Below are 25411 nucleotides of genomic sequence, written 5' to 3'. Positions count from 1 at the left end.
AAAGGGCTGGGAGAGATTCCTGCCTGCAACCTTGGAGAAGCCGCTGCCAGTCTGTGCAGACAATACTGAGCTAGATGGACCAAGGGTCTGACTCAGTATATGGCAGCTTCCTATGTTCCTAACACTTTTTCAAAGCTTGTAAAACACCATTGCAGATTTGGCACAGAAAGCCCGATGGTCAGGACAATCAAATCATGAGAACTCACGGAAGGCTGGACGTCCTTCAGTGTGATCCCCTCTTTTCCATCTCTTAGGGTAAATCTTTTTATTTTGGTCAGCAACCAGCATGAGATTAAAATAAACGTAGAAGAGAAGACGATCAAACTTCTGCTACAAACAATAAAACCAAATAAATTTTTTAAAGTCCTCCTCCACATAGATCAAGGTACTGAAAGTACTACTAAAAATACACGACTAAGAATAAAAGGAGGCAGCTGTGTTTCATACAGGTAGGGTAGACCTGGTCACAAAGCCAGCATGAGGTAGTGGTCACAGTTTCCTCTAAGGCCTGTGCGTGTGCATGCTCCCACAAGATTTTTTTTAATGTCCGCTCAGTTAATTTAAGATCCTGCTCAGGTTGAATCGGGAAGGCCCCACTCAAGGCGCACACAGTGCCTTGATCCTGCCGCCCAGAACAAAGCTCATTCTGCACACAGATGAAAAAAATTAGAGAGAACCTTTACTACGAGCAGGGAGACCCAATCTCCTCCTGGCCATGAAACTCACTGGATTACTCTGGGCCAGTCACGTCTCTCTTAGCCTAACCTACCTCACAGGGTTGTTGTGAGGACAAAGATAAGCAGGGGCTTGTGGTCGCTAAGAGTCGACACCGACTTGATGGCACTTAAGCAATCAATCAATCAATCAATCAATCTCTTCTCCTTGGGCTCCTCTGAGGAAGAGCGGGATAGAAATGAGCATTCATTGAGCATTCAATGAGCATTCATCAGTTCCAGCAGAGGAAAATATGTCCCCTCTGCTAAGCAGGGTCCACACTGGTTGCATTTGAATGGGAGACTGCATGTGAGCATTGTAAGAAATGGGGCCACTCTGGTACAAGCATCTGCGTTCTTACATACAGAAGGACCCAGGATCCCTCCCTGGCATCTCCAAGGTAGGGCTGAGAGATACTCCTGCCTGCAACCTTGGAGAAGCTGCTGCCAGTCTGTGTTGACAATACTGAGGTGGATGGACTAATGGTCTGACTCAGGAGAAGGCAGCTGCCTACGTTCAGCCTCCGAACCCAAGAAGCTGAAGTTTCTTTTTGTTCCAAAAGAAAGGGAGTAGAATCTGTCAAACTGTCAGAATGGGAAGGCTCCTGATACATGTTCTTACTAGCCGCCTCTCCAAATTGCCTCAGATGAATTCAGCCTAAAGCGAGCTCACGCACTCCGCTCTCAAAACAATACTCAGCTGCAATCTGTGTATGTGATTACACACACACACACACACACACACACACACACACACCTCTGCATAAACACTGGTTGCTAACCAACTGGCAGGGACCACATATTTGGGCTTGTTTTGTTTCTCCTCTTAAATCTGAGCTACATCGCCCCAGGCTCTGACACATTCAAAGACATGGAAAAGAGAGTCTCTCTGTCTCCCTCCCTCCTCTGTGGTAGAGCTCATGCACTGCATGAAGAAGTCTAGGGTTCAATCCTCCACACCTCCAGGAGAATCATAAGAACATAGGAAGCTGCCATATACTGAGTCAGACCATTGGTCTGTCTAGCTCAGTATTGTCTACACAGACTGGCCGCAGCTTCTCCAAGGTTGCAGGCAGGAATCTCTCTCAGCCCTATCTTGGAGATGCTGCCAGGGAGGGAACTTGGAACCTTCTGCTCTTCCCAGAGCGGCTCCATCCCCTAAGGGGAATATCTTGCTCACACTTCTAGTCTCCCATTCATATGCAACCAGGGTGGACCCTGCTTAGCTAAGGGGACAAGTCATGCTGGCTACCACAAGACCAGCTCTCCTCTCATTCCATTTCAAGGCCCGGAGAGCTGCTTCCAGTCAGCGCAGACAGTACTGAACTAGGCCAATCGATGGTCTGACTCGGTTTGGCAGCGTCTTCGGTTCGAGGAGACCTCTCTCTGAACTAATGCTTTGGGATTCAATTGATGATTTCTTTTTTGTGATTGGGTGATCAGCCAAGTGGCCAACACAGGACCCTTCCCACTTTCTCTGCTGCTTCCCGGCTCGCGCCAATCCTGGATGGTGCCACTGCATTGGGCTCCCCTTCTCCCAACAAGCACACGTCACAAGCTGTTCTAGGTGTGTGTGAGTGTGGGTATGTGGGGGTGTGTTTGCTCTCTCTCTTTGCTTGCACAGTACATCCAATGCAACAGGTACACCATTCTGAAGCCAGTGAGTGGCTTCCACAGGTTTTGGCCATTCCTCTTTGGATTTGGGAGCCAGCCCCAAAATTTAGGAGCCACCAAATGGCGCAGCAGGGAAGCAACCTGCCTGGAGAGCAGGAGGCTGTAGGTTCGAATCCCCAGTGGTATGTTTCACAGGCTATGGGAAACTCCTAGATCGGGCAGCAGCAATCTAGGAAGGTGCTGAAAGGCATCGTCTCGTACTGCGCGGGAGAAAGCAATGGTCGACCCCCTCTTGTGGCTCTGTGGTTGCCAGGAGTCGACACTGACTCAACGGCACAACCTTTTCTTTCCCCAAATTTAGGAGCCAGAGAGTGAACACTTGGCAAAATTACTGGAATTAGTGATGGAAGCTGTGAAATGGGCTTCTCTTTGTCTCCTTTGCAGGTAACATCCTTAGAACAGAAACATCGGAACATAGGAAGCTGCCATATACTGAGCAGAGGCGTTATCTAGGGAAAATAGCGTCTAGGGCAAGCACTGAAATTGTGCCCCCTGTCCAAACATCTGACACCCACCTTTCAGATAACTTTACCATAATTAATATCAGCTCAAAAAATACAAGTCAAGCTCATTAATCTTTTAATATTTCAAAAACTATTTAGCAGTGGATGTAGCCGGACCAAAAAATGCTAGAAAACTACGAATTTCAGTATGCTGGGGCTCATGAAATACCCAAATACTATGTGGAGGTGTACTTGGAAAACTAAACAGAAGTGCCTGTCTATTTCTCTACTATGCATTGTAGCATCACTATTACATAAGTTTTAAAAATAAAGGGAGAATTTGACTTTTCCCAGATACTACGGCCTTGCAGAGGCCATTTCAGCATGCGTGGTGGCCATTTTGCTTTCAGTAGCCATTAAGAAATTTTTTTTTTCATTTTAAAAAATGGCGCCCCCCTTCAAGTGGCGCCCGGGGCACGTGCCCTGCCTGCCCTGCCCTAGATACGCCCCTGATACTGAGTCAGACCATTGGTCTGTCTAGCTCTGCATTGTCTTCACAGACTGGCAGTGGCTTCTCCAAGGCTGCAGGCAGGAATCTCTCTCAGCCCTACCCTGGAGATGCTGCCAGGGAGGGAACTTGGAACCTTCTAGGTGCTCTTCCCAGAGCAGCCCCATTCACTATGGGGAATAGGAACGTAGGAAGCTGCCTTCTACCTAGTCAGACCATAGGTCCATCTAGCTCAGTATTGTCTACACAGACTGGCAGCGGCTTGTCCAAGGTGGCAGGCAGGAGTCTCTTGGAGATGCTGGGGAGAGAACGTAGAACCTTCTGCATGCAAGCAAGCAGGTGCTCTTCCCAGAGCGGCACCATCCTGGAAAAGAATATGCTCACACATGCAGTCTCCCATTCAAATACAAACCAGGGCAGACCCTGCTTAGCAATGAGGACAATTCATGCTTGCAAACACAATACCAGCTCTCCTCTCCAATGGGATTGGGCGATCAGTGGGTACTAGCCTTGGTAGCCAGATTCTTCCATCAGGATCTTAGGGGGCATGCCCCCGAACACCACATGCTGGGGGATGCCCATGGGCGGGGGCAATCTCTCTCCCCGCTCCAACTGTCCAATCAGGCTTGTCCAGTGCACCTGATTGGCCGCTGTGCAAGTCAAGATGCTGGATTGGGCAGGCCTTGGGCTGATCCCGCAGGGCTTCTGTTATGTCCTTAGAATAAGCCACTCTCAGAGGAGGGTGGAAATAGAGAGCCAGCGCGGTGTAGTGGTTAGAGTGCTGGACTACGACCAGAGAGACCCGAGTTCAAATCCCCATTCAGCAACTGATACTTGCTGGGTGACTCTGGGCCAGTCACTTCTCTCTCAGCCTAATCTACTTCACTGGGTTGTTGTGAAAGAGAAACTCAAGTATGTAGTACACCGCTCTGGGCTCCTTGGAGGAAGAGCGGGATATAAATAGAAAAATAATAAAATAATAATAATAATAATGCCAGCTCGAGGTACTGGCGTTCAGGTTCTACCAGGGCGTCATGATATGAAGGACGGGCCAGACGTTCTGTTCTGTGGGCTGCCATTTGCTGCAAGGAGGGACATCTGGCATCCTTGTTTTGAGAGCTGGTTGCTATGATCCCATTACAGCACGCTCTCTCTCGCTGAAACAACACATTTATCTCCCTTCTATCCTCCCAAAGAGCAATAAGCATTTGTTTGGGGAAGCGCTTATCTGGAGCATCTGCTTGGAAGCCTTTGAAAGGGGGCCTGTCGGGCTGCGGGTCGGTCCTCCTGGCCTTGGAGTCCGGGATGCTCCATCTCCTGGAAAGATCGGCAGAACTATCTCCGGTCTTGGATTGCAGATGGAGCCCTGCCATGCTCTGCGGAGACACCCTGATCAGATACTAAGGCAGTGGTGGGCAAACTTGGGCCCTCCAGCTGTTTGGGAACTACAATACCCATCACCCCCCACCACAGTGTATTGTGGCGGGGGGTGATGGGAGTCGTAGTTCAGCCACAGCTAGAGGGCCCAAGGTTGCCCGCCCCCCAGTACTAAGGTAGAGGTTTGCACACGCACTTTGTCACAGGCTGAAACGCCACGCGTCAGTGCTGGCAAACGAGGGCCGTGGGTGACATCCTGTGCACAGCGTTGGGGAAGAGAGCTGGCCTTGTGGTGGCAAGCATGAATGGCCCCCCTCTGCTAAGCAGGGCCTACCTTGGTTTGCATTTGGATGGGAGACTTAATGTGAGCATTGTAAGATATTCCCTTCAGGGGATGGGGCTGCTCTGGGAGGAAAGGAGTTGCTGAACGACAACTCCTATCATCCCCATCTTATCGTGGCTGGGGATGATGGTCATTGTAGTTCAGCAGTATCTGAACGGTTGGGAACCCTGATCTACAGATAACATTTATAATAAGCTCTTAATTTGTGGTTAATTTGTTGTTATTATTTCTTGTTTACACAGTCAGACAGGTGTTATTGACTGGTTTGTTTTATCCAGACATCGAGTCCTTCCCAAGGACCTGGGATGGCTGAACTGTATTGTCCATGTTGTTGCTGTTGTTATAGATATCGTCGCAGAATATAGGCTGTTCCCAGTAAAGTTGCTTTTTGTAATTGGCTGGTGGTGATTTCTGTGACCCCTATGGTGTTGAGGTGCTCTTCAAGGTCTTTTGGAACTGCACCCAGGGCACCAATTACCACTGGGATTATTTTGGTCTTTTTCTGCCACAGCCTTTCAATTTCAATTTGTAGATCTTTGTATTTTGTGATTTTTTCCATTTCTTTTTCTTCTATGCTGCTATCCCCTGGTATTGCTATGTCAATTATTTTGACTTGTTTTTCTTTCTTCTCGACTACAGTTATATCTGGTGTATTGTGTGGCAGATGTTTGTCTGTTTGTAGTCAGAAGTCCCATAATATTTTTACATCTTCATTTTCTTCAACTTTTTCAATTTTATGGTCCCACCAATTCTTGGCTACAGGTAGCTTGTATTTTTTGCAGATGTTCCAGTGTATCATCCCTGCTACCTTGTCATGCCTTTGTTTGTAGTCAGTCTGTGTGATCTTTTTACAACAGCTGATTAGGTGGTCCACGGTTTCATCTCCTTCTTTACAAAGGCGGCACTTGCTGTTTGTTGTGGATTTTTTGACTTTTGCTCTTATTGCATTTGTTCTTAGTGCCTGTTCTTGTGCAGCCAATATTAAACCCTCTGTTTTTAATTCAAGTTGCCATTCTTAAGCCATTGCCAGGTCTTGGTGATGTCTGATTTTCCACTTAAATTTTGCAAATATTGACCATGCAGGGGCTTATTTCTCCATTTTTCTGCTCGTTTCTTGACTTGTTCTTTCTTGTAGGCCTGCTTTGTTTCATTGGTGTTGAATAGTTTCTCGGACCTCTGAAAAGTATAAGCATGCATATGTATTCAGTACTTGGTTTGGGCCCCTTTTGCAGCAATTACTGCCTCAATGCAGCGTGGCATGGATGCTATCAGCCTGTGGCACTGATGAGGTGTTATGGAAGACCAGGATGCTTCATTAGTGGCCTTCAGCTCTTCTGCATTGTTTGGTCTCATGTCTCTCATCCTTCTCTTGGCAATGCCCCATAGATTCTCTATGGGGTCAGGTCAGGCGAGTTTACTGGCCAATCAAGCACAGTACACTGTATACTTTTCAGACGTCCGATATTGTTCTATTCTACAATCCTTGTCTTCTTGGTTCCATGTAATATTCTAATTTTCTGGGATTGTGGATTTGGGGTTTTCATGAGCTGTACGCCATGATCATCACAATTATAATAAATTAAGGCTTGACTTATCTCGCTTTGCATGTAATGCGTCTGTCTCATATATTAGTTTCACCTTTTAATTTGCATTACTGAAATTAATGGACTTTTGCACGTTATTCTAATTTTCCGAGTTTCACCTGTATAGCCCAGGTGTTTATGGCTTGTATGGTGTTACCGCCATTGAGTTTGGACTTGAGGATTTTTCTAACTCTCCTGATGTATTCACCTCCCATTCTTCTTTTAACTTCAGTGTGTGCAATGTTATCAGCCTGGAGAATGCCCAAGTATTTGTAACGTTCTTTCTCTGCCAAGTTCTTGATGTTGCTTCCATTAGGCAGTTCTATTCCTTCTGTTTTTCTTATTTTTCCTCTGTTCTTAATGCAGCACACTTGTCTAGTCCAAACTCCATTGCTATATTGCTACTGAATATACGGACAGTGTTTAGCAGTGATTCAATTTCTGACTGGGACTTTCCATACAACTTCAAATCGTCCATGTACAGCAGATGGTTTATTTGACTTGATGTTTTAGATGTTTGGTATCCGAGGCCTGTTTTGTTGAGTATTTGTGAAAGTGGGGTCATGGCGATTACAAACAACAGAGGGGATAGTGAGTCCCCTTGGAAAATGCCTCTTCTAATGCTAACCCTTCCAAGTGTCTCACCATTGATTGTTAACTGTGTACTCCACATGCTCATATTATTATTATTTCTGCCTGCTTGCATGCAGAAGGTTCCAAGTTTCCTTCCTGGCAACATCTCCAAGATCGGTCTGAGAGAGATTCCCGCCTGTGACCTTGGAGAAGCTGCTGCCAGTGTGGGTAGACAATACTGAGCTGAATGGACCTGACTCAGTATACTGACTGAGCTAGATGGACCTGACTGAGCTAAGCTGACTGAGCTAGATGGACCAAAGGTCTGACGCAGCTTCCTATGTTCATCATCTCCAGCTACAATTTATTGGGGCTGGGGCTGATGGGTGTTGTAGTTCAACAGCATCTGGAGCACCACAGCTTAGGAACTCCTGGCAATTCGCACCACGGCAAACTGGGAGGAGACGCTCCTACCCAGTTTCAGGCGCTGGGTCTACTCCCCTTTCGTGATCGTGTGTTAGATAGAAACGGTCAGAGGCAGGGAGACTGATCGACTGCCGAACCCCCGCTGGGTAGGACAAGCGCACGCTAAGCAGATTCTGTCCTCGGCTCCTGAATGTAGTAGGCGGGGAAAATGTCCTCTCAGGTGGGGCTTGACAGACCATCAAAGGTAAGGTTGTGCCGTCGAGTCAGTGTCGACTCCTGGCCCCCTCAGAGCCCTGTGGTTTTCTTTGGTAGAATACAGGAGGGGTTGACCATTGCCTCCTCCCGCGCAGTCTGAGATGATGCCTTTCAGCACCTTCCTATATTGCTGCTGTCCGATACGGGTGTTTCCTATAGTCTGGGAAACACACCAGCGGGGATTTGAACCGGCAACCTCTGGCTTGCTAGTCAGGTCATTTCCCGCTGCGCCATTAGGTAGCCCACCAAATATAAAGAATTGTGGGTTTTCTTAATTTTTAAAGGAAATTTTAGTTCAAGACAAGTTGTTGCCACAAATCAAAAGCTTCCTTAAATATAAATTATAAACGTTATCTGTAGATCAGGAGTTCTCAACCCTTGGTCCTCCAGATGCTGCGGAACTACAACAACCATCATCACAATAAGCCGGGGATGATGGGAGTTGTCATTCAGCAACATCCGTCGGACCACAGGTTAGAAATCCCTGCTGTAGAGAGAGAATAGAAAGAAAGAGAAGGAGAGAGAGAGAAGGGGAGGAAAAAAGAGAGAGAGAGAAGGGGAGAAAGAAAGAGAAGGGAAGACAGAGTGAGAGCAAATTTAAATGTCACAACTATGAGATGGCCATACATCCAGATTAAGTTGCTCATAAGCACTTATTGAAATTAATGGCCTATTAATTTCAATGGGAGTACTCATGAGTAACTTAGTCTGGATAGAAGCCAGTGACGAGACCTGGCTAGTAACATTTAAATTTGTAACATATCTCTCTCTCTCTCTCTCTCTCTCTCTCTCTCTCTCTCTCTCTCTCTCTCTCTCAAAATCTCCATGGGGTACCTAAGCTGAAGATTTGCAACAGAAAGGGTACACTTGTTTTAAAAACAGCTGGCCACCCAGCCTCTCTTCGAACACCTCTAATGAAGGAGCGCCCCCACTTCATAGGAACATAGAAAGCTGCTATATACTGAGTCAGACCCTTGGTCCATCTCGCTCAGTCTTGTCTACACAGACTGGCAGCGGCTTCTCCAAGGTGGCAGGCAGGAATCTCTCTCAGCCAATCTTGGCAACGTACTGGATGCTTTGGTAGTTTGTTGGTTCAATAAAAAAATCTTGTCCTATTTAAAAAATAAATAAAATCTTGTCCTATCTTGGAGATGCTGCCAGGGAGGGACCTTGGAGCCTAGATGCTCTTCCCAGAGCGGCTCCATCCCCTACGGGGAATATCTTCCAGTGCTCACACTACTAGTCTCTCTTTCATATGCCACCAGGGCGGATCCTGCTTCGCTTAAGGGGACAAGTCATGCTTGCTGCCACAAGACCAGCTCTCTTCATGAGGCAGGCTGTTCCACTGCCTAGCAGCTCTTCCAGTTAGGAAGTTCGTCTTCCTCCCATCTGACTTGGCTTCCTTGCCACTTCAACCCAGTGGCTCCTGCTCTGCCCCCAGGAGTGCCAGAGAACCAGTCTGCTTGCCCTGGGCGAGGAGGGAGGGAGGGGAGACCGCTGTCATCGTGTGGCTTGCCGAGGCCTCGGGGACTCCAGAGGCCCCGCCGATCTCCCGCCTCTGGCTTGTCTGCAAGAGGCTTCTGTCTCCGAGCCCCACGGCCCTTCCAAGCGGTGGGAAGGCCCTGTGAAGCTGGGAGCCGGCGGCGCTGCGCTTGGCCTTCAGGAGGGAAGTGGTTTTGAGGGAGCCTCTGGCCGGCAGAACAGGGCCCCGTGTTGAGGGAGGAGGCTTGTGGCGGCCCGAGCTGGCAGCCGCTGCCCTCATTCTGCTGACTTTGGCCGGCTCCAGACCACTCTGGCTTCTCCGAATAGCCCTCGGATAGACTGGGACCCGGCCGGCCGGACAGGGCCCGTCCTATCCCTCACCCTCCCCGTTCGAGAGGAACAAAGGACAACTGTGGAGCTGGGAGGGCAACAGCCGCCCCCCCGGCGAGGGGAGGGGAGGGGAGGGTCCCCAAGCCCTGTTCACAATAGGGCTCCTCAGCAGTGCCACCCAGAGCAGAAGAGAGAGTGCTGTGAGATCTGGAGGAACATCAAATGACATTAGGCCAGGAGTCCTCAGACTCGAGTCCCCGGATGCTGTCAAAGGACCTGGCCAAAGGATAGCATGGAACCAAGCATGAATGGCCCCCTTGGCGAAGCCGGGTCTGCCCTGGTTTGCACTGGAATGGGAACATATGAAAGGTCAATGCCTGGAATGTAAATAATAAGTCATGACATAGGAAGTAAATAAATAACATAGGAAGCTGCCATATACTGAGGCAGACCATTGGTCCATCGAATTCAGTCTTGTCTACCCAGACTGGCAGCAGCCTCTCCAAGGTTGCAGGCAGGAATCTCTCTCAGCCCTGTCTTGGAGATGCTGCCAGGGAGGGAACTGGGAACCCAGATGCTCTTCCCAGAGCGGCTCCATCCCCTGAGGGGAAGATCTTGCAGTGCTCATACTTCTAGTCTCCCATTCAAATGCACCCAGGGCAGACCCTGCTTAGCTAAGGGAGACGACATGTTTGAGCACTGGAAGATCTTCCCCTCGGGGGATGGAGCCACTCTGGGAAAAGCAGAAGTTTCCCAGTCCCCTCCCTGGCAGCATCTCCGAGATAGGGCTGAGGAGGAGACTCCTGCCTGAAAACTTGGGAGATGCTGCTGCCGCCAGTCTGCGTAGGCAGTCTTGAGCGAGATGGACCAAGGGTCTGACTCAGTATGAGGCAGCTTCCTGTGTTCCTAAAGGACACCGAAACAGTGCATTGGCATAATGCAGGGTTCTCCCATTTGGGTCCCCAGATATTGTTGGACTACAACTCCCATCATCCCAAGCCAACGATGACCAATTTCTTGAGTGGCAACAGGCTAAAACCCAAGTTATGCGATGGTGATGATGTGTCTGCAAAGCTCTTCGCTTAGGGGAGGGGAAGACAGACTGGGGACAGGATACTATAGAAAGAATCTTCTCCCATCTCATTCCCCCATCCCCTTATGCTGACTTCCTCTCATGAACCTCTGTTCCAAGATCTATCATTTAAGGAAGCCAGGTTACCCTCTACCAGGGACGGGGCCTGTTCTGTGGTGGCCCCTTCATTCACATCTTTTTTTCCTCTTGAGGCTTGTTTGGTGATATCTGTTTTAACCCTTAGGAAGTGGGTTAGTCCACCAAGCATTTGGAAGCTGGGGCAGTATCTGTTTTGTAGGATTTGGGGGCAGGAGGCTTTCGGAATGCATTTTGCTGATTCTTCGAACGATTTTGGTCTCATTAACTACCTTGGGCTGCCTTTGAGCCCAATCTGGGAAGCACAAGCAGTAAAGAGACATTGTCATCCTTTGCAACGCATCTGGGCAGGATCTAGGGTTTTGGGCACTCTGGGCGAAATTTGGTTTTTGCAGGGGGCGGGCCAAGAAGTGAAGAGCTCCCCCATTTGACCAGCCAAGAAGTAAAGAGCCTTGGTGTTAACTTGAGGCTCGCAGGCTGCTCATTAGCAAGGTCACATGACTAGCCTGCATGGATGACCAGCGAATGACTAGCTCGCGCCAGTTTGAGGATACAGTAGCAGAGAGTTCCACAGTCTATTATGGGGGCAAAACTCTAGCCCTTTCAGAGATGAAAAGATGTTGTTGTGAATCTGGAAATCCAGCCTACGGCCGTTTCTTTTTAAAAATGAACGCTGAGGCTGGCAAGTCTTCAAGAGAGGAAGTGCTGCTTATAAGACTAGCTGTTTATTGGGAGCTGAAGTATAATGAGCAAAAAGGACTGTAGATTCTGGGGTGCGGAGCGTGCCGGCCTTTTGGGGAGCAGGGGGCAGTGTTTCAGGGGTGCAATGCAGCAGGGAGAGAAAGATTCCTTTCGGAGGAATCTGAAGACTGCCCTTTTTAAAGAGGCATTTGATCAATGAGTGGCCCTTGGCTCTCTTTTTAACGTAGCTGTGTTTTAGTCTTAGCTTTGCATCTTGTTGAATTCTGATTAGTGTTTGTCTTTTTGTTGACCTTCCTGGAGTCTTTGGACAAAGGGCAGGATAGAAATATAAATAATAAAGTGAATATATTAAGTAACTGGCAGTGATAGGCTCTGGCACTGTTTAGGCGCCCTCCAAGAACTGGAACCCTAGGCGATGGCCTAGTTCTGCCTGGTGAAGAGGCAGGACCTGAAACCAAAGGCCAGAGCTGCAGATTTATTTATTTATTACATTTCTACACCGCCCAAAACTTGCATCTCTGGGCGGTCTTTGAGGCTGTGCCCCCTCTTCACGGATGTTGTTGGCATTGTCCCCACAGATATTTGGCAAAGCTGTCGTCGGTGGGGAGCATCTCTGAGGAGGAGACCTGTGAGAAGCTGAAAGGCCTGATCCAGCGCCAAGTGCAGATGTGCAAAAGGAACCTGGAGGTCATGGACTCAGTGCGCCGGGGGGCCCAGCTGGCTATCGAGGAGTGCCAATTCCAGTTCAGAAACCGCCGGTGGAACTGCTCGACACTGGACAGCCTCCCTGTCTTTGGCAAGGTGGTGACGCAAGGTGAGGGCCTGGTTTAGCAGGAGGCCATGGAGGAACCGGGCGATGTGGAGATCCAGACCTCTCAGTCTGGTCTACGGTGGAGCAGAATTTTGGGGAAGCAGGGACATAAGAACAGCCCTACTGGATCAGGCCCAAGATGGGTTTGGGCCTTATCCAGCAGGGCTGTACTTATGTTCTAAGTGTGCCCTGTGGAGAGGAGAGCTGGTCTTGTGGTAGCAAGCATGACTTGCCCCCTTAGCTAAGCAGGGTCCACCCTGGTTGCATATGAATGGGAGACTTGATGTGTGAGTACTGGAAGATATTCCCCTAAGGAAGAGCAGAAGGTTTCAAGTTCCCTCCCTGACAGCATCTCCAAGATAGGGCTGAGAGAGATTCCTGCCTGCAACCTCGGAGAAGCCGCTGCCAGTCTGGGTAGACAACACTGAGCTAGATAGACCAATGGTCTGACTCAGTATATGGCAGCTCCCTATGTTCCGATGGTGAATCTTTCAGCCAGGAACTGGGTTTCAATATGGCCAGTCTCCATAAACCCTTCCCAATAATGCTGTGAATCTGGACTTTGGAATCCTAGGATTTCAGAGTTGGGAGGTACCCAGGAGGTCATCTAGTCCAACCCTCTGCTCAGTGCAGGATGCTGCGACGGCATCCCTGACAGGTGGCCCTCCAGGCTCTGCTGGAGAACCTCTAGAAAAGGAAAGGCTACCACAGTGCAATGCAGACTGTCAGTCAGCTCTTAGAGTCAGGAATCCGAAGCATAGCATAGTGAAGTCTGAAGGGTCCTTGGAGGTCATCTAGTCCACCCCCCTGCTCAGTGCAGGAATTTGCTACTGCCTCCCTAACTAGCCCATCCTCTGAAAACCTTGAGAGAAGGAGACTCTACCCTTGCATGAGGCAGACCGTCCCAGTGCCTCACAGCCTATAAATCCTTCCTAATGTCTAGCCAACAACTGCCTTCTTCTTCAGCTGCTCATCACAAGACTTTGTTTCCAGAGCAGCTCAACATGCCTAAAACCACCAAAAAGTGGATTTATTGTGGCTGGAGAGTATGGATATTGTAGTTCAGCAACATCTGGAGCACCACAGGTTGGGAACCCCTGCCTTAAGGGGACTATCTTCCAGCGCTCAGTGTAGTCTCCCATCCAGATGCAAACCAAGGTGGACCCTGCTGAGCAAAGAGGGCCCTTCACGCTTGCTGCCACAAGACCAGCTCTCCTCCCCGACACAGCGCTCTGCCATGTGCATCGCATCACACAGGATGTGACCCACAGTCTTGGTCTGCAAGCATGGACACGTGGCGTTTTTCAGCCCGTGATAATAGAGTGTATTTATTTATTTATATTTAACATATTTTGAGACCACCCAAAACTCACGTCTCTGGGCCGTTTACAATAAGCATGCGTGTGTGTGTGCGTGCGCTCTGCAAAAGAGCAGTTTGGCAAGAGGTGAATCCATGCTGTAGGGAAGGCGAGCTGGTCTTGTGGCATGAATTGTCCCCTTTGCTAAGCAGGGTCTTCCCTGGTTTGCATTTGAATGGGAGACAACACATGTGAGTGCTGTAAGATATTCCCCTCAGGGGATGGAGCCGCTCTGGGAAGAGCAAAAGGTCCCGGGTTCCCTCCCTGGCAGCATCTCCAAGTTAGGGCTGAGAGAGAATCCCACCTGCGACCTTGGAGAAGCCTCTGCCAGTCTGTGAAGACAAAACTGAGCTAGATGGACCAATGGTCCGACTCAGTATATGGCAGCTTCCTATGTTCCTAGGAAGGACCCCTCCATGGGTTGGTGTGATGAAACTAGGCCTGGCTTTGTCATCTCGTATCGAGGTCCGATACCTCATGTATCGAGGTCCGATACCAGGGTATCGGACCTCGGCCTCTTCTGCCTCCTCCCCCACCACTTCCGCCACTACCGCTTCTTATTTAACTTTCTCCTCCTTGTCTTCAGGGGGGTGAAGGTTTGTGCTTATGAAGCTTTTCGGCCTGGAAATACCAGAAATACCAGAAAGTGCTGCTCGTCTCTCTGCTGGGCAGCCGCAGAACAAACCAGCCGGCGTTAGCCTGCTATTGACCTTGATTAACTCAGAGGTCGGTCCGTTGCTTCTTTCCCCCGCCCCGGGTCACTGGTGCCTGCGCCGTTCTGACCGCAGGCCGGGGCGTTTGGCTGTCTCCCTTGTTTGTGCTCCCGGAACAGACTGCTGAGCGACGGCGGAGGCTCGTTGGGGGGTGGGGGGGGGGGGGCGGTCAAGGGCAGCCTGTGTCCCTCCCGGCTGGCAGCTGGGTGCTGTGGGAAGGGAGCGGAAGGCCGATGCCAGGATCTTCCGAGACAGGAGGGCCTGTTCCACTCTAACCGCCCTTGGCCGGAGCCGGCGCATTGCGAGGCTTTAATTGATAACCACGAAACCCCGTATTCCTCTTTCGTCACACGAGGACAGCGAGGGAACGGACACAGACACCTCTATGGGCAGGGAAGACAGGCTGGCTGGCCGGCAGGCAGTTAAGCAAAACTCAGCCAGGGCGGCACTCTGGGTTTCTGCTCTCTTGGGCTGCAGCGGCGTGTGTGTGTGTGTGTGTGAGTGTGATGTGTGTGTGTGTGAGTGTGATGTGTGTGTGCTTGTTTTCCTGGGCAAAGAGCAGCCGTGGGAAAGGTCCCTGATCCGAGCTCTGGGTCTCGCTCGGGCTGCTATTTAGTTTAGAGCAGAGATTCTCACCGTGGGGTCCCCAGATGTTATTGGACTTCAGCTCCCATAATCCCCAGCCAAAGGCCACTGGGCCTGGGGATTATGGGAGTTGAAGTCCAATAACATCTGGGGGGCCCAACGTTGAGAATCCCTGGTTTAGAGGGGAAAGAACACATCAGCATTAAGCATATGCGTAATGCAATAATTTTTTTTTTAAATGTCAGCTGCCGGATCAGGGAGAGTCAGCGTATGAGGAGGAGGTCTTGCGGTGGCGAGCATGAATTGCCCCCTTTGCTAAGCAGTGGCCACCCTGGTTTGCATTTGGATGGGAGACCACGTGTCAGCTCTGTAAGACCCCTTAGGGGAAGGGGCCATAGCTTAGGGGAAGAGCACCTGCAGGTTTGCAAGCAGAAGGTTACAAGTTCCCTCCCTGGCATCGCTACCTGGGGCTGGGAGAAACTCCTGCCTGCAACCTCGGGGAAGCCGCTGACAGTCTGTGTCGGCAATAGTGAGCAAGATGGACTGATGATCTGAGTGTACCGCTTTCATTTCCACCCTCCTCTGCTGCCCTGCCCTATGCGAGCATGAATTATCTGTTTTGCTAAGCAGGGCCTGCTCTGATTTGCATTTGCATGGGAGACTGTGTGTGAGCTCTGTAAGATATTCTCCCTAGGTAGGGGATGGGGCTGTAGCTCAGTGGTAGAGCATCTGGTTGGCATGCAGAAGGTCCCAGGTTCCAGATCTCCAGATCAGGGCTGGGAAACACCCCGGAGAAGCCGCTGCCAGTCAATCTAGACAATCCTGAGCTAGATGAACCCATGGTCTGACTCAGTAGAAGGCAGCATCCTGTGTTCCTCTGGTATTACGCATGCACTCAACGTAACATGTTAAATGCTTGCAAATTGCTGGATTTGGGCTGGTTGGCATCCAGTCTGATCTGGACATTGAACATTACACCTGGAAACAAGAAGGTGGTGGCTCCCTGCATGTTATGTGCAACATATATGGCTTCATTCAGTTTGAAAAGTGGACCTGGGTACAGGCTCCCTGAAATGCGGAGTGCAAATACAGAGATATCTGTGTTTTCAGATACTCTGAGATACAGAGTACAGAAGTTTACAGCTGTAAGTGCATTGAACATAAAGGTGTGTACAAGATGTAGTGACAGACAACAGCCTGGATGGCTTTAAGAGGGGTTTAGATAAATTCACGGAGGAGAGGTCTATCAATGGCTACTAGTCTGGTGGCTAGAGGCCACCTCCAGCCGCAGAGGCAAGATGCCTCTAAATCCCAGTTGCAGGGGAGTGAAGGCATGCCCGCAGCTCTTGCCTGTGGGCTTCCCAGAGGCATCTGGTGGACCACTGTGTAAAACAGGATGCTGGACTGGGTGGGCCTTGGGCCTGATCCAGCAGGGCTGTTCCTATGGTCTTATTTTCCTGTGCGTATGCTGCACACAGTTTGTTTACAGTTTATGTTTACAAGAACATAAGAACAGCCCTGCTGGATCAGGCCCAAGGCCCATCTAGTCCAGCATCCTGTTTCCCACCAGATGTCTCTGGGAAGCCACGCAACCAAGGGATGAAGGCATGCCCTCTCTCCTGCTGTTGCTCCCCTGCAGCTGGTATTCATGGGCATCCTACCTGAGCCTGGAGGTAGCCTATAGCCATCAAGACAGTAGGCCTGTCTTCCATGGATTTGTCTAAACCCCTTTTAAAGCCACCCAAACTGGTGGCCATCCCTGCATCCCGTGGCAGAGAGTTCCAGAGATGAATGATGCACTCAGTGGGTGGGGAAAGTACTTCCTTTTATCAGTCCTAAATCTCCTAGCAAACCACCTAATGGCGCAGTGGGAAATGACTTGACTAGCAAGCCAGAAGTTGCCGGTTCAAATCCCCACTGGTACGTTTCCCAGACTATGGGAAACACCTATATCGAGCAGCAGCGATATTGGAAGGTGCTGAAAGGCATCATCTCACACTGCGCAGGAGATGGCAATGGTCAACCCCTCCTGTATTCTACCAAAGACAACCACAGGGCTCTGTGGCCGCCAGGAGTCGACACCGACTCGACGGCACACTTTGCCTTTAAATCTCCTGGCAACCGTTACATCTGCAAACTTCTCTGCCAGAGGACGTGGTGATGCCCACCAGCTTTAAAAGGACTCAGCTGTGGTCGCTTCCCTGTACACACATTCAACATAAACCTGAAAAGGATTAGAGCCTCCATGCACAAAAAGGGTTCCAGGCACAGGGATTTCCATATCCCTCCTTCCTCCAGGATACTCCCCGCCATTCTGTTTTGCTGCACCAAGCATGTGGTTTTCTGAACCAAAGCTGGTGGCCTGATTCCTATGATCAGGGTAGGTAATGAAATTTAATTTCCTCTGGAACCAAAACTCAATTAACATATAGAATTTGGATAACTTGTGCCAGCCAGACTTAATTTCCCACAGGTCCCCCTACCACATGTAAGATTAGATTTCCTTGGATAATGCTTCCAATACATGGATGGCCCGGTCAGAATCAGAGGAGGAGGAGTGATTGTCAGTGAAAAGGCCATTTTGCATTTGACAGACACAGTCAACATTCCCCAAAGGAAAGGAGTAAAAGGAAGGGTTGGTCCTGACTTCTGTATGCTTGCCCAGGAAAGCTCTTAGCAATCGGCAAGATGTTCTTCCTGTTCAAAAATCATGATGGGCATTAATCCCCCGAGATTTTACCAATGGACAAAATCTGTGGGCCTGGCCTGGCTTATCAGGAGTTCCCGTAATGGCCATTCAGTTAAGAAGCGACTTAAGACGTATCTTTTTAGAGTCTTTTTAATAGCCTATCCTCTGCTTTTCTCTGGTAGGATTCATGGGCCCAGTTCATACGTAACGGGAAACCGGAGGTCCTTTCATCGCCGGTTCCCAAACCAGAACATACAAATTAGGTGAAATGGAGTTTGGGGGTGGGGAGACCTGCGGTTTCCCTCGGCAAACCCCAGTCTGGACCTTTGGTCAGAGTGCCGTTTTGCCACTGCAAACTTCATTTCTGCGGTGTCAGTGTTACATATGGACGCTGGCACCCATGGAGCCAGAGTTGAGGGAGATTCACTCCGTCCCGATTGATTGTGTGGGCTGTTCTTCTGCCTCACTGACTGCAGAGAGACAATGTCTGAACGCAAGCGGTGGGGGCACAGAACCAGAATAGCACTAGCACTTAGCAATAGCACTTACATTTATATACCGCTCTATAGCCGGAGCTCTCTAAGCGGTTTACAATGATTTTTAGCATATTGCCCCCAACATTCTGGGTACTCATTTTACCGACCTCGGAAGGATGGAAGGCTGAGTCAACCTTGAGCCCCTGGTCAGGATCGAACTTGTAACCTTCTGGTTACAGGGCGGCAGTTTTACCACTGCGCCACCAGGGTGCAGTCCATTGAACTCTTGGTTCTGCATTGTGTATAGCCTGGGTCTCAGTGTTTATCTTTTTTTTTACTGATACCTTTTAACATCAGTTTAAAAACTTATTTTAACTGTGGCTTTAGCCTGGTCTTTTACAACTGTTTGACCTTAATGGTTTTTGTTTTTTTTTAATCCTACATAGTATCTGTCTGATTAATGTTGGACGCCGTCCTGAGCAGTCGCGTACTGAAGGGACGGGTTATAAATATTCTAAACAAACAAACAAATAAATGACCTTGCAGGGGGGTTGTGTCTGTTATGACATAGATAACAGATGTGAATCAATCAATCAATCTCTCTCTCTCTCTCTCTCTCTCTCTCTCTCTCTCCTATAATTGGCCCTGTTTGTTTGTGTTTGTTTGTTTGTTTGTTTGTTACATTTATAAACCACCCCATCCAAAGGCTCTGGGCGGTTTACAACAAGACCTCTGTTTTCAGAGATCCCTTTTAACAGGAGATGTTTATACATGGACATTTATTTATTTATTTATTTATTACATTTATATCCCGCTTTTCCTCCAAGGAACCCAGAGCAGTGTACATGGTTATGTTTGTTCTCACAACAACCCTGTAAAAGGTCGGTTAAGCTGAGAGATAGGCAATCGGCCCGGAATCATCCAGTGAGTTTCATGGCTGAATGAGGATTTGAACTCAGGTCTTCCCGGTCCTCGTCCAGCACTCTAACCACTGCACCACATGTGCAACTCAAGTACGCAGCCACTGAGTTATGCCTCCCCCCCTCGTTCTAGTCTGAGCTCAAAACAACTAAATCCAACACAAAGAACTGATCGTTTACCTTTATCCGTCCATCCCATACTTCCAGTCAAGCTCAAAGGGCCCAAGCAAGCATGTTCGGTCAGGAGCTGCCCGGGTGAGTTGGGGAAATTCCTTGGGGCGCGCCATGGAGCTTCATGGCTGACCACGCTCACCACTCACGCCTGTTCTACTCCGCTTCCCTTGCCAGGGACCCGAGAGGCAGCCTTTGTGTATGCCATTTCCTCGGCCGGGGTTGCCTTTGCCGTGACCCGGGCCTGCAGCAGCGGAGAACTCGACAAATGCGGCTGCGATCGGACAGTGCACGGCGTCAGTCCCCAGGGTAAGTCCATCTATGGAAAGTGGTTGGGTTACTGTTGGACCGAGATCCAGTATCCCGTCGGGCCTAGATGCTGGACCCCAATATCCTGTTGGTCCTAGAGGTTGGGGCCTAGTCAGGGTTTAATATCCAGTATCCCATTGGACCTAGATGTTGGAGGATAGATGTCGGGGCCTAGTATTCTGTCGGGGCCTAATATCCAGTATCCCGTCGGGCCTAGATGCTGGAGCCCAATATGAAGGTCCTAGATGTTGCGGCCTAGTCAGGGTCTAATATCCAGTATCCCATCGGACCTAGATGTTGGGGCCTAGATGTTGGGGCCTAATATCCAGTATCCCATCGGGCCTAGATGTCGAGGCCTAGTATCCAGTATGCCATCGGGCCTAGATGTTGGGGCCTAGATGTCGAGGCCTAGTATCCAGTATCCCATCGGGCCTAGATGTTGGGGCCTAGATGTCGGGGCCTAGTATCCAGTGTCCTGTTCAGCCTAGATGTTGGGGCCTAGTATACTGTCGGGGCCTAATATCCAGTATCCCATCGGGCCTAGATGTTGAGGCTGCCTAGCTTCCAGTGTCCGGCTCGGCCTAGATGTTGGAGCCTAGTATCCTGTCGGGGCCTACTATCCCGTTGGGCCTAGATGCTGGAGCCCAATATGAAGGTCCTAGATGTTGCGGCCTAGTCAGGGTCTAATATCCAGTATCCCTTCGGACCTAGATGTTGGGGCCTAGATGTCGGGGCCTAGTATCCAGTGTCCTGTTCAGCCTAGATGTTGGGGCCTAGTATACTGTCAGGGCCTAATATCCAGTATCCCATCGGGCCTAGATGTTGAGGCCGCCTAGCTTCCAGTGTCCGGCTCGGCCTAGATGTTGGAGCCTAGTATCCTGTCGGGGCCTACTATCCCGTTGGGCCTAGATGCTGGAGCCCAATATCCTGTTGGTCCTAGAGGTTGAGGCCTAGTCAGGGTTTAATATCCAGTATCCCGTCGGACCTAGATGTTGGGGGATAGATGTCGGGGCCTAGTATACTGTCAGAGCCTAATATCCAGTATCCCATCAGGCCTAGATGTCGGGGCCTAGTATCCCGTCGGGTCTAGATGTTGGAGCCTAGTATACTGTCGCGGCCTAATATCCTTCCAGTATCCCATCAGGCCTAAATGTTGGGGCCTAGTATACTGTCGGGGCTTAATATCCAGTATCCCATTGGACCTAGATGTTGGGGGATAGTTGTCGGGGCCTGGTATCCTGTCCAGTCTAGATGTCAGGGCCTAGTATCCAGTATCCCATCTAGATGTTGGAGCCTAGATGTCGCGGCCTAATATCCAGTATCCCATCTGGCCTAGATGTTGGGGCCTAATATCCAGTATCATATCGGGGCTTAGTATCCAGTATCTTGTCAGGGCTAGATCTTGGGCCCTAGAATCTTAGTTTTCGGTATCCTCTCAGGACTAGATGTCGGGGCCTGGTATCCTAGTATCTTGCCGGGACTAGATGGATGCTCTTCTGAATTTGAGAGGCCAAAATGGACCAAATTTTGGGCGACATGCTGAGAGCAATAACCAGGAGACTGTACACCCCGTTCTGTTTAGCTACTTTTTTTCATTTTTTACTAACCCCCACCCGCCCCAACCATAATATCCTGCTCTTTCTCCAAGGAGCCCAGAGGTTCCTGGTTAGTTGGTCTGAGGGTAGTGACCATAAATTGCCCCCTGTACTAAGCAAGGTTCACCTTGGTTTGCATTTGGATGGGTGACTACATGTAAGCACTCTAAGACAGTCCCTTTGGGCAGGGGTTCCCAACCGGTGGTACTCCTGATGTTGTTGAACTACAACTCCCATCATCCCCAGCCAAAATAAACTGTAGCTGGGGATGATGGGAGTTGTAGTTCAGCAACATCTGGAGAGCCACATGTTGCCTATGCCTGCCTTGGGGACGGGACAGTAGCTCAGTGGAAGAGCTTCTACCTGCTTCTGTGATCCCAGCATCAGTCTGAGAAAGACTCCTGCCTATAGCTTTGGAGAGCCACTACCAGTCAGGGTAGACAATACTGCACTAGAACGTCGAAGTGCCATAAGACAGTTTCATATGTTCATTAGCAACATTCATAGCTGAGCTCCTGTTTTGCATGCAGAGGGTTCTAGCTTCTGGCAGCACCTCCAGGTAGAGCTGGTCTTGTGCTAGCGAGCATGACTTGTCCCCTTAGCTAAGCAGGATCTGCCCTGGTTTGCATGTGAAAGGGAGACTAGAAGTGTGAGCACTGTAAGATATTCCCCTTTGGGGATGGGGCCGCTCTGGGAAGAGCATCTAGGTTCCAAGTTCCCTCTCTGGCAGTATCTCCAAGATAGGGCTGAGAGAGACTCCTGCCTGCAACCTCAGAGAAGCCGCTGCCAGTCTGTGTAGACAATACTGAGCTAGATGGACCTAAGGTCTGACTGAGTATATAGAAGGCTTCCTATGTTCCTAGTGAGTTTGTGCATTTTATTCTTACATGTATATCCCACTCTCCCTCTAAGGAGCCCAGAAGAAAAAGAGGAGGGCCAGCATGGTATAGTCATTAGAGTGTCCACTAGGACCGGGAAGACCTGAGTTCAAATCCCCATTTAGCCAGTCACGAAACTCTCCAGGTGATTCTGGGCTAGTCGCTTATCTCTCAGCCTAGCCTACCTTACAGGGTTGTTGTGAGGGTAAGCATAACCCTGTAAACTGCTTTGGGCTCCTTGGAGGAAGAGCGGGATATTCACGTAAGAGCAAAGAGCCTGCATGGTTCTCTGACGAGCTGTAGCACTGAACTAGCTCACTTTCCCTCCCTCCATTTCTGTTCTTTGTGCTGTTGTAGGCTTCCAGTGGTCCGGCTGTTCTGACAACATTGCCTACGGTGTGGCCTTCTCGCAGTCTTTCGTCGATGTGCGGGAGAGGAGCAAAGGAGCCTCCTCCAGCCGGGCACTCATGAACCTTCATAACAATGAAGCTGGAAGAAAGGTAGGGGCAACCCATGTCAGTGGGATAGCCACATTCACAGCTTGTGTGTGCTGCCTTTTAAAAAAAGAGCAAGTTTTTAGTCCTTAAGTCTTCCGCAGAGCTTGAAAATATGCAGGCTGCATCTGGTGAAATCTCAAAAGCTGGAGGAGCGTTTGGTAGGGGATGGAGTTTGAATTCCCAGCACAGGTCTTTGCCCGACTCCTGAAATGTCCAGCTCTCTGATATGGCATTTGGCTCATTCCCACAGTCAAAATTGGGGTCAAAGGAGCCCCCAGCCAGGGTAGGAGAGCCAGGTACGGTCCTGATCAGCGGAGAGCCAGGTACGGTCCTTGATCCATCTAGATCACTATCGGGCCGATCTGGTAAGAGCATACCCATGTTTGTATGCAGACGGTACAAGGTTCCCTCCCTCAGAGGCGTATCTAGGGAAAATTGTACCTAGGGCAAGCACTGAAATTGTGCCCCCTGTCCAAACATCTGACACCCATCTTTCAGATAACTTTACCATAATATCAGCTCAAAAATACAAGTCAAGCTCATTAATCTTTAAATATTTCAAAAACTATTTAGCAGTGGACGTAGCCCGACCAAAAAATGCTCGAAAACTACAAATTTCAGTATGCTGGGGCTCATGAAACACCCAAATACTATGTGGAGGTGTACTTGGAAAACTAAACAGAAGTGCCTGTCTAATTCTCTACTATGTATTGTAGCATCACTATTACATAAGTTTTAAAAAATAAATGGAGAATTTGACTTTTCCCAGATACTACGGCCTTGCAGAGGCCATTTGAGCTTGCATGATGGCCATTTTGTTTTCGGTAGCCATTAAAAAAATTCTTTTTCATTTTAAAAAATGTGCCCCCTTCAAGTGGCGCCCGGGGCATGTGCCCTGCCTGCCCTACCCTAGATACACCCCTGCCTGGCAGCATCTCCAGATAAGGCTGAGAGACACTCCTGCCTGCAAGCTTGGAGAAGCCGCTGCCAGCCTGGGCAGACAGGACTGAGCTAGGTGGACCAAGGGTCTGACTCAGTATATGGCGACTTCCTATATTCCGATGCTTGCCTGCAGAAGGTTCCAGGTTCCACCCCTGGAAGCATCTCCAGGTAGAGCTGGGAAAGTCACCTACCTGAAACCTTGGAGAGCAGCTGCCAGTCAGAGAAGATAATAATTAGCTAGAGGAGCCAAGGGTCTGACTGTATGTCAGCTTCAAATGTTCATTAGGAGCCTCCATGGCTCAGTGGTAGAGCCCCGGCTTTGCATGCAGAAGGTCCCAGGTTCAACCCCTGGCAGCATCTCCAGGTAGGGCTGAGAGAATGTCCTGCCTGAAACCTGAGATCTTGGTGAGCCGCTGCCAGTCAGAGTAGACAGTCTTGAGCTGGATGAGCTAAGGGTCTGATTCCGCATAAAGCAGATGCATGTGTTTGTGGGGAGGAGCCATAGCCTAGCGGTAGAGCATCTGCTTGGCATGCAGAAGTTTCCAGGGTCAATCCCTGACGTTTCCAGGTAGGGCTGGGACGCTGCCAGTCTGGACAGGCAATGGACCGAGGGTCTTGCTTGGTATGGCACCTTCCTGTGTCCCTGTGTCCAATCCGCCAGGGGCGTAGCAAGGTTGGAGAGGGCCCAGAGACAAGATTTTAGAATGTGCCCCCCTCATTGAAGCTCAGCCATCATCCTAAATTATTTTTTTAAGGTTTTGTAAATTGTGGATGATGCAAGTCGTTTAATGATACTAGAGAAAGCCATGCTGTTCTGGTAGCCCCAGCTCTTCACACTCACATCAGTTTTGGAGGATGAATACAACGGAAGGAAGCCCGTACGGGTGTGTGGCTGGGGGAGTCAGTCGTGTGACTTGCTTCTGCCCCCCCCAGGCAGTGGGCCCCCGGACAATTGTCTCCCCTTGCCCTCTGATAGTTACGCCCCTGCGCTCCGCCTTCTCTCTTCCAGGCCATCCTGAACAACATGCGCGTGGAGTGCAAGTGCCACGGGGTGTCGGGGTCGTGCGAGGTGAAGACCTGCTGGAAGGCCATGCCGCCGTTCCGCAAAGTGGGCAACATGCTGAAGGAGAAGTTCGACGGGGCCACCGAGGTGGAGCAGCGCAAAGTCGGCTCCACCAAGGTCCTCGTCCCCAAGAACTCCCAGTTCAAGCCCCACACGGACGAGGACCTGGTCTACCTGGACTCCAGCCCGGACTTCTGCGACCACGACTTGAAGAACGGCGTGCTGGGCACCGGCGGGAGGCACTGCAACAAGACATCCAAGGCCATCGACGGCTGCGAGCTCATGTGTTGCGGCCGGGGCTTCCACACCGAAGAGGTGGAGGTGGTCGAGCGGTGCAGTTGCAAATTCCACTGGTGCTGCTTCGTCAAGTGTAAACAGTGCCACCGAGTGGTGGAGATGCACACCTGCCGGTGACCTGGGGAACGCAGCCTCCGTTTCGGCCACCCCGGCGGCGCTGACGGAGGCGGGCCCAGAGACCGCGTGGAAAGGACCTGGGGTTACCCAGCGGGGAGACGCTGCAGAGGAAATGGATTTTCTTCTTTCTTTTTTTAAGGGGGAGATATTTAAAAGTTCCAATAGCGATTGCATTTTTGTGGGTCTGTTTTATTTATTGCTGAACCCAGAGCCCTTTCGTCCGGACTGGGGTACAGTTTGCTCCGTGGGGGGGGGGGGGCGGTGTGCCGATCCTGCTGCAGAGATTCCACTGGATCTGAGACCTGTGTGGGCTCCCCCTGCAATGAATGGGGAAGGTCGTGCCTGGCAGTAAATGAGGTTTGCCTCCATAGATGATTGAAAAGAGGGTCAAACCCAGGCCTGCTCAACTTAGC

General features: G+C 50.0%; 1 protein-coding gene across 1 annotated transcript in view; it reads left to right on the top strand.

Moving 5' to 3' along the window:
• The window catches only part of WNT4 (Wnt family member 4), a 44641-nt gene extending 19472 nt beyond the window's left edge, over nucleotides 1–25169 (top strand). The window contains exons 2-5 of the mRNA XM_053281506.1: nucleotides 12156–12391; nucleotides 19478–19609; nucleotides 22440–22582; nucleotides 24531–25169. Coding sequence (XP_053137481.1) covers nucleotides 12156–12391; nucleotides 19478–19609; nucleotides 22440–22582; nucleotides 24531–24998 — 979 coding nt within the window. The 3' untranslated portion in view covers nucleotides 24999–25169. The remainder of the gene's footprint in view (nucleotides 1–12155; nucleotides 12392–19477; nucleotides 19610–22439; nucleotides 22583–24530) is intronic.
• The last annotated feature ends 242 nt before the right edge of the window (nucleotides 25170–25411 follow it).

This window comes from Hemicordylus capensis, chromosome 16, assembly GCF_027244095.1.
Source record: "Hemicordylus capensis ecotype Gifberg chromosome 16, rHemCap1.1.pri, whole genome shotgun sequence".
Taxonomy (NCBI): domain Eukaryota; kingdom Metazoa; phylum Chordata; class Lepidosauria; order Squamata; family Cordylidae; genus Hemicordylus; species Hemicordylus capensis.
This window is presented reverse-complemented; position numbering and strand designations above follow the sequence as displayed.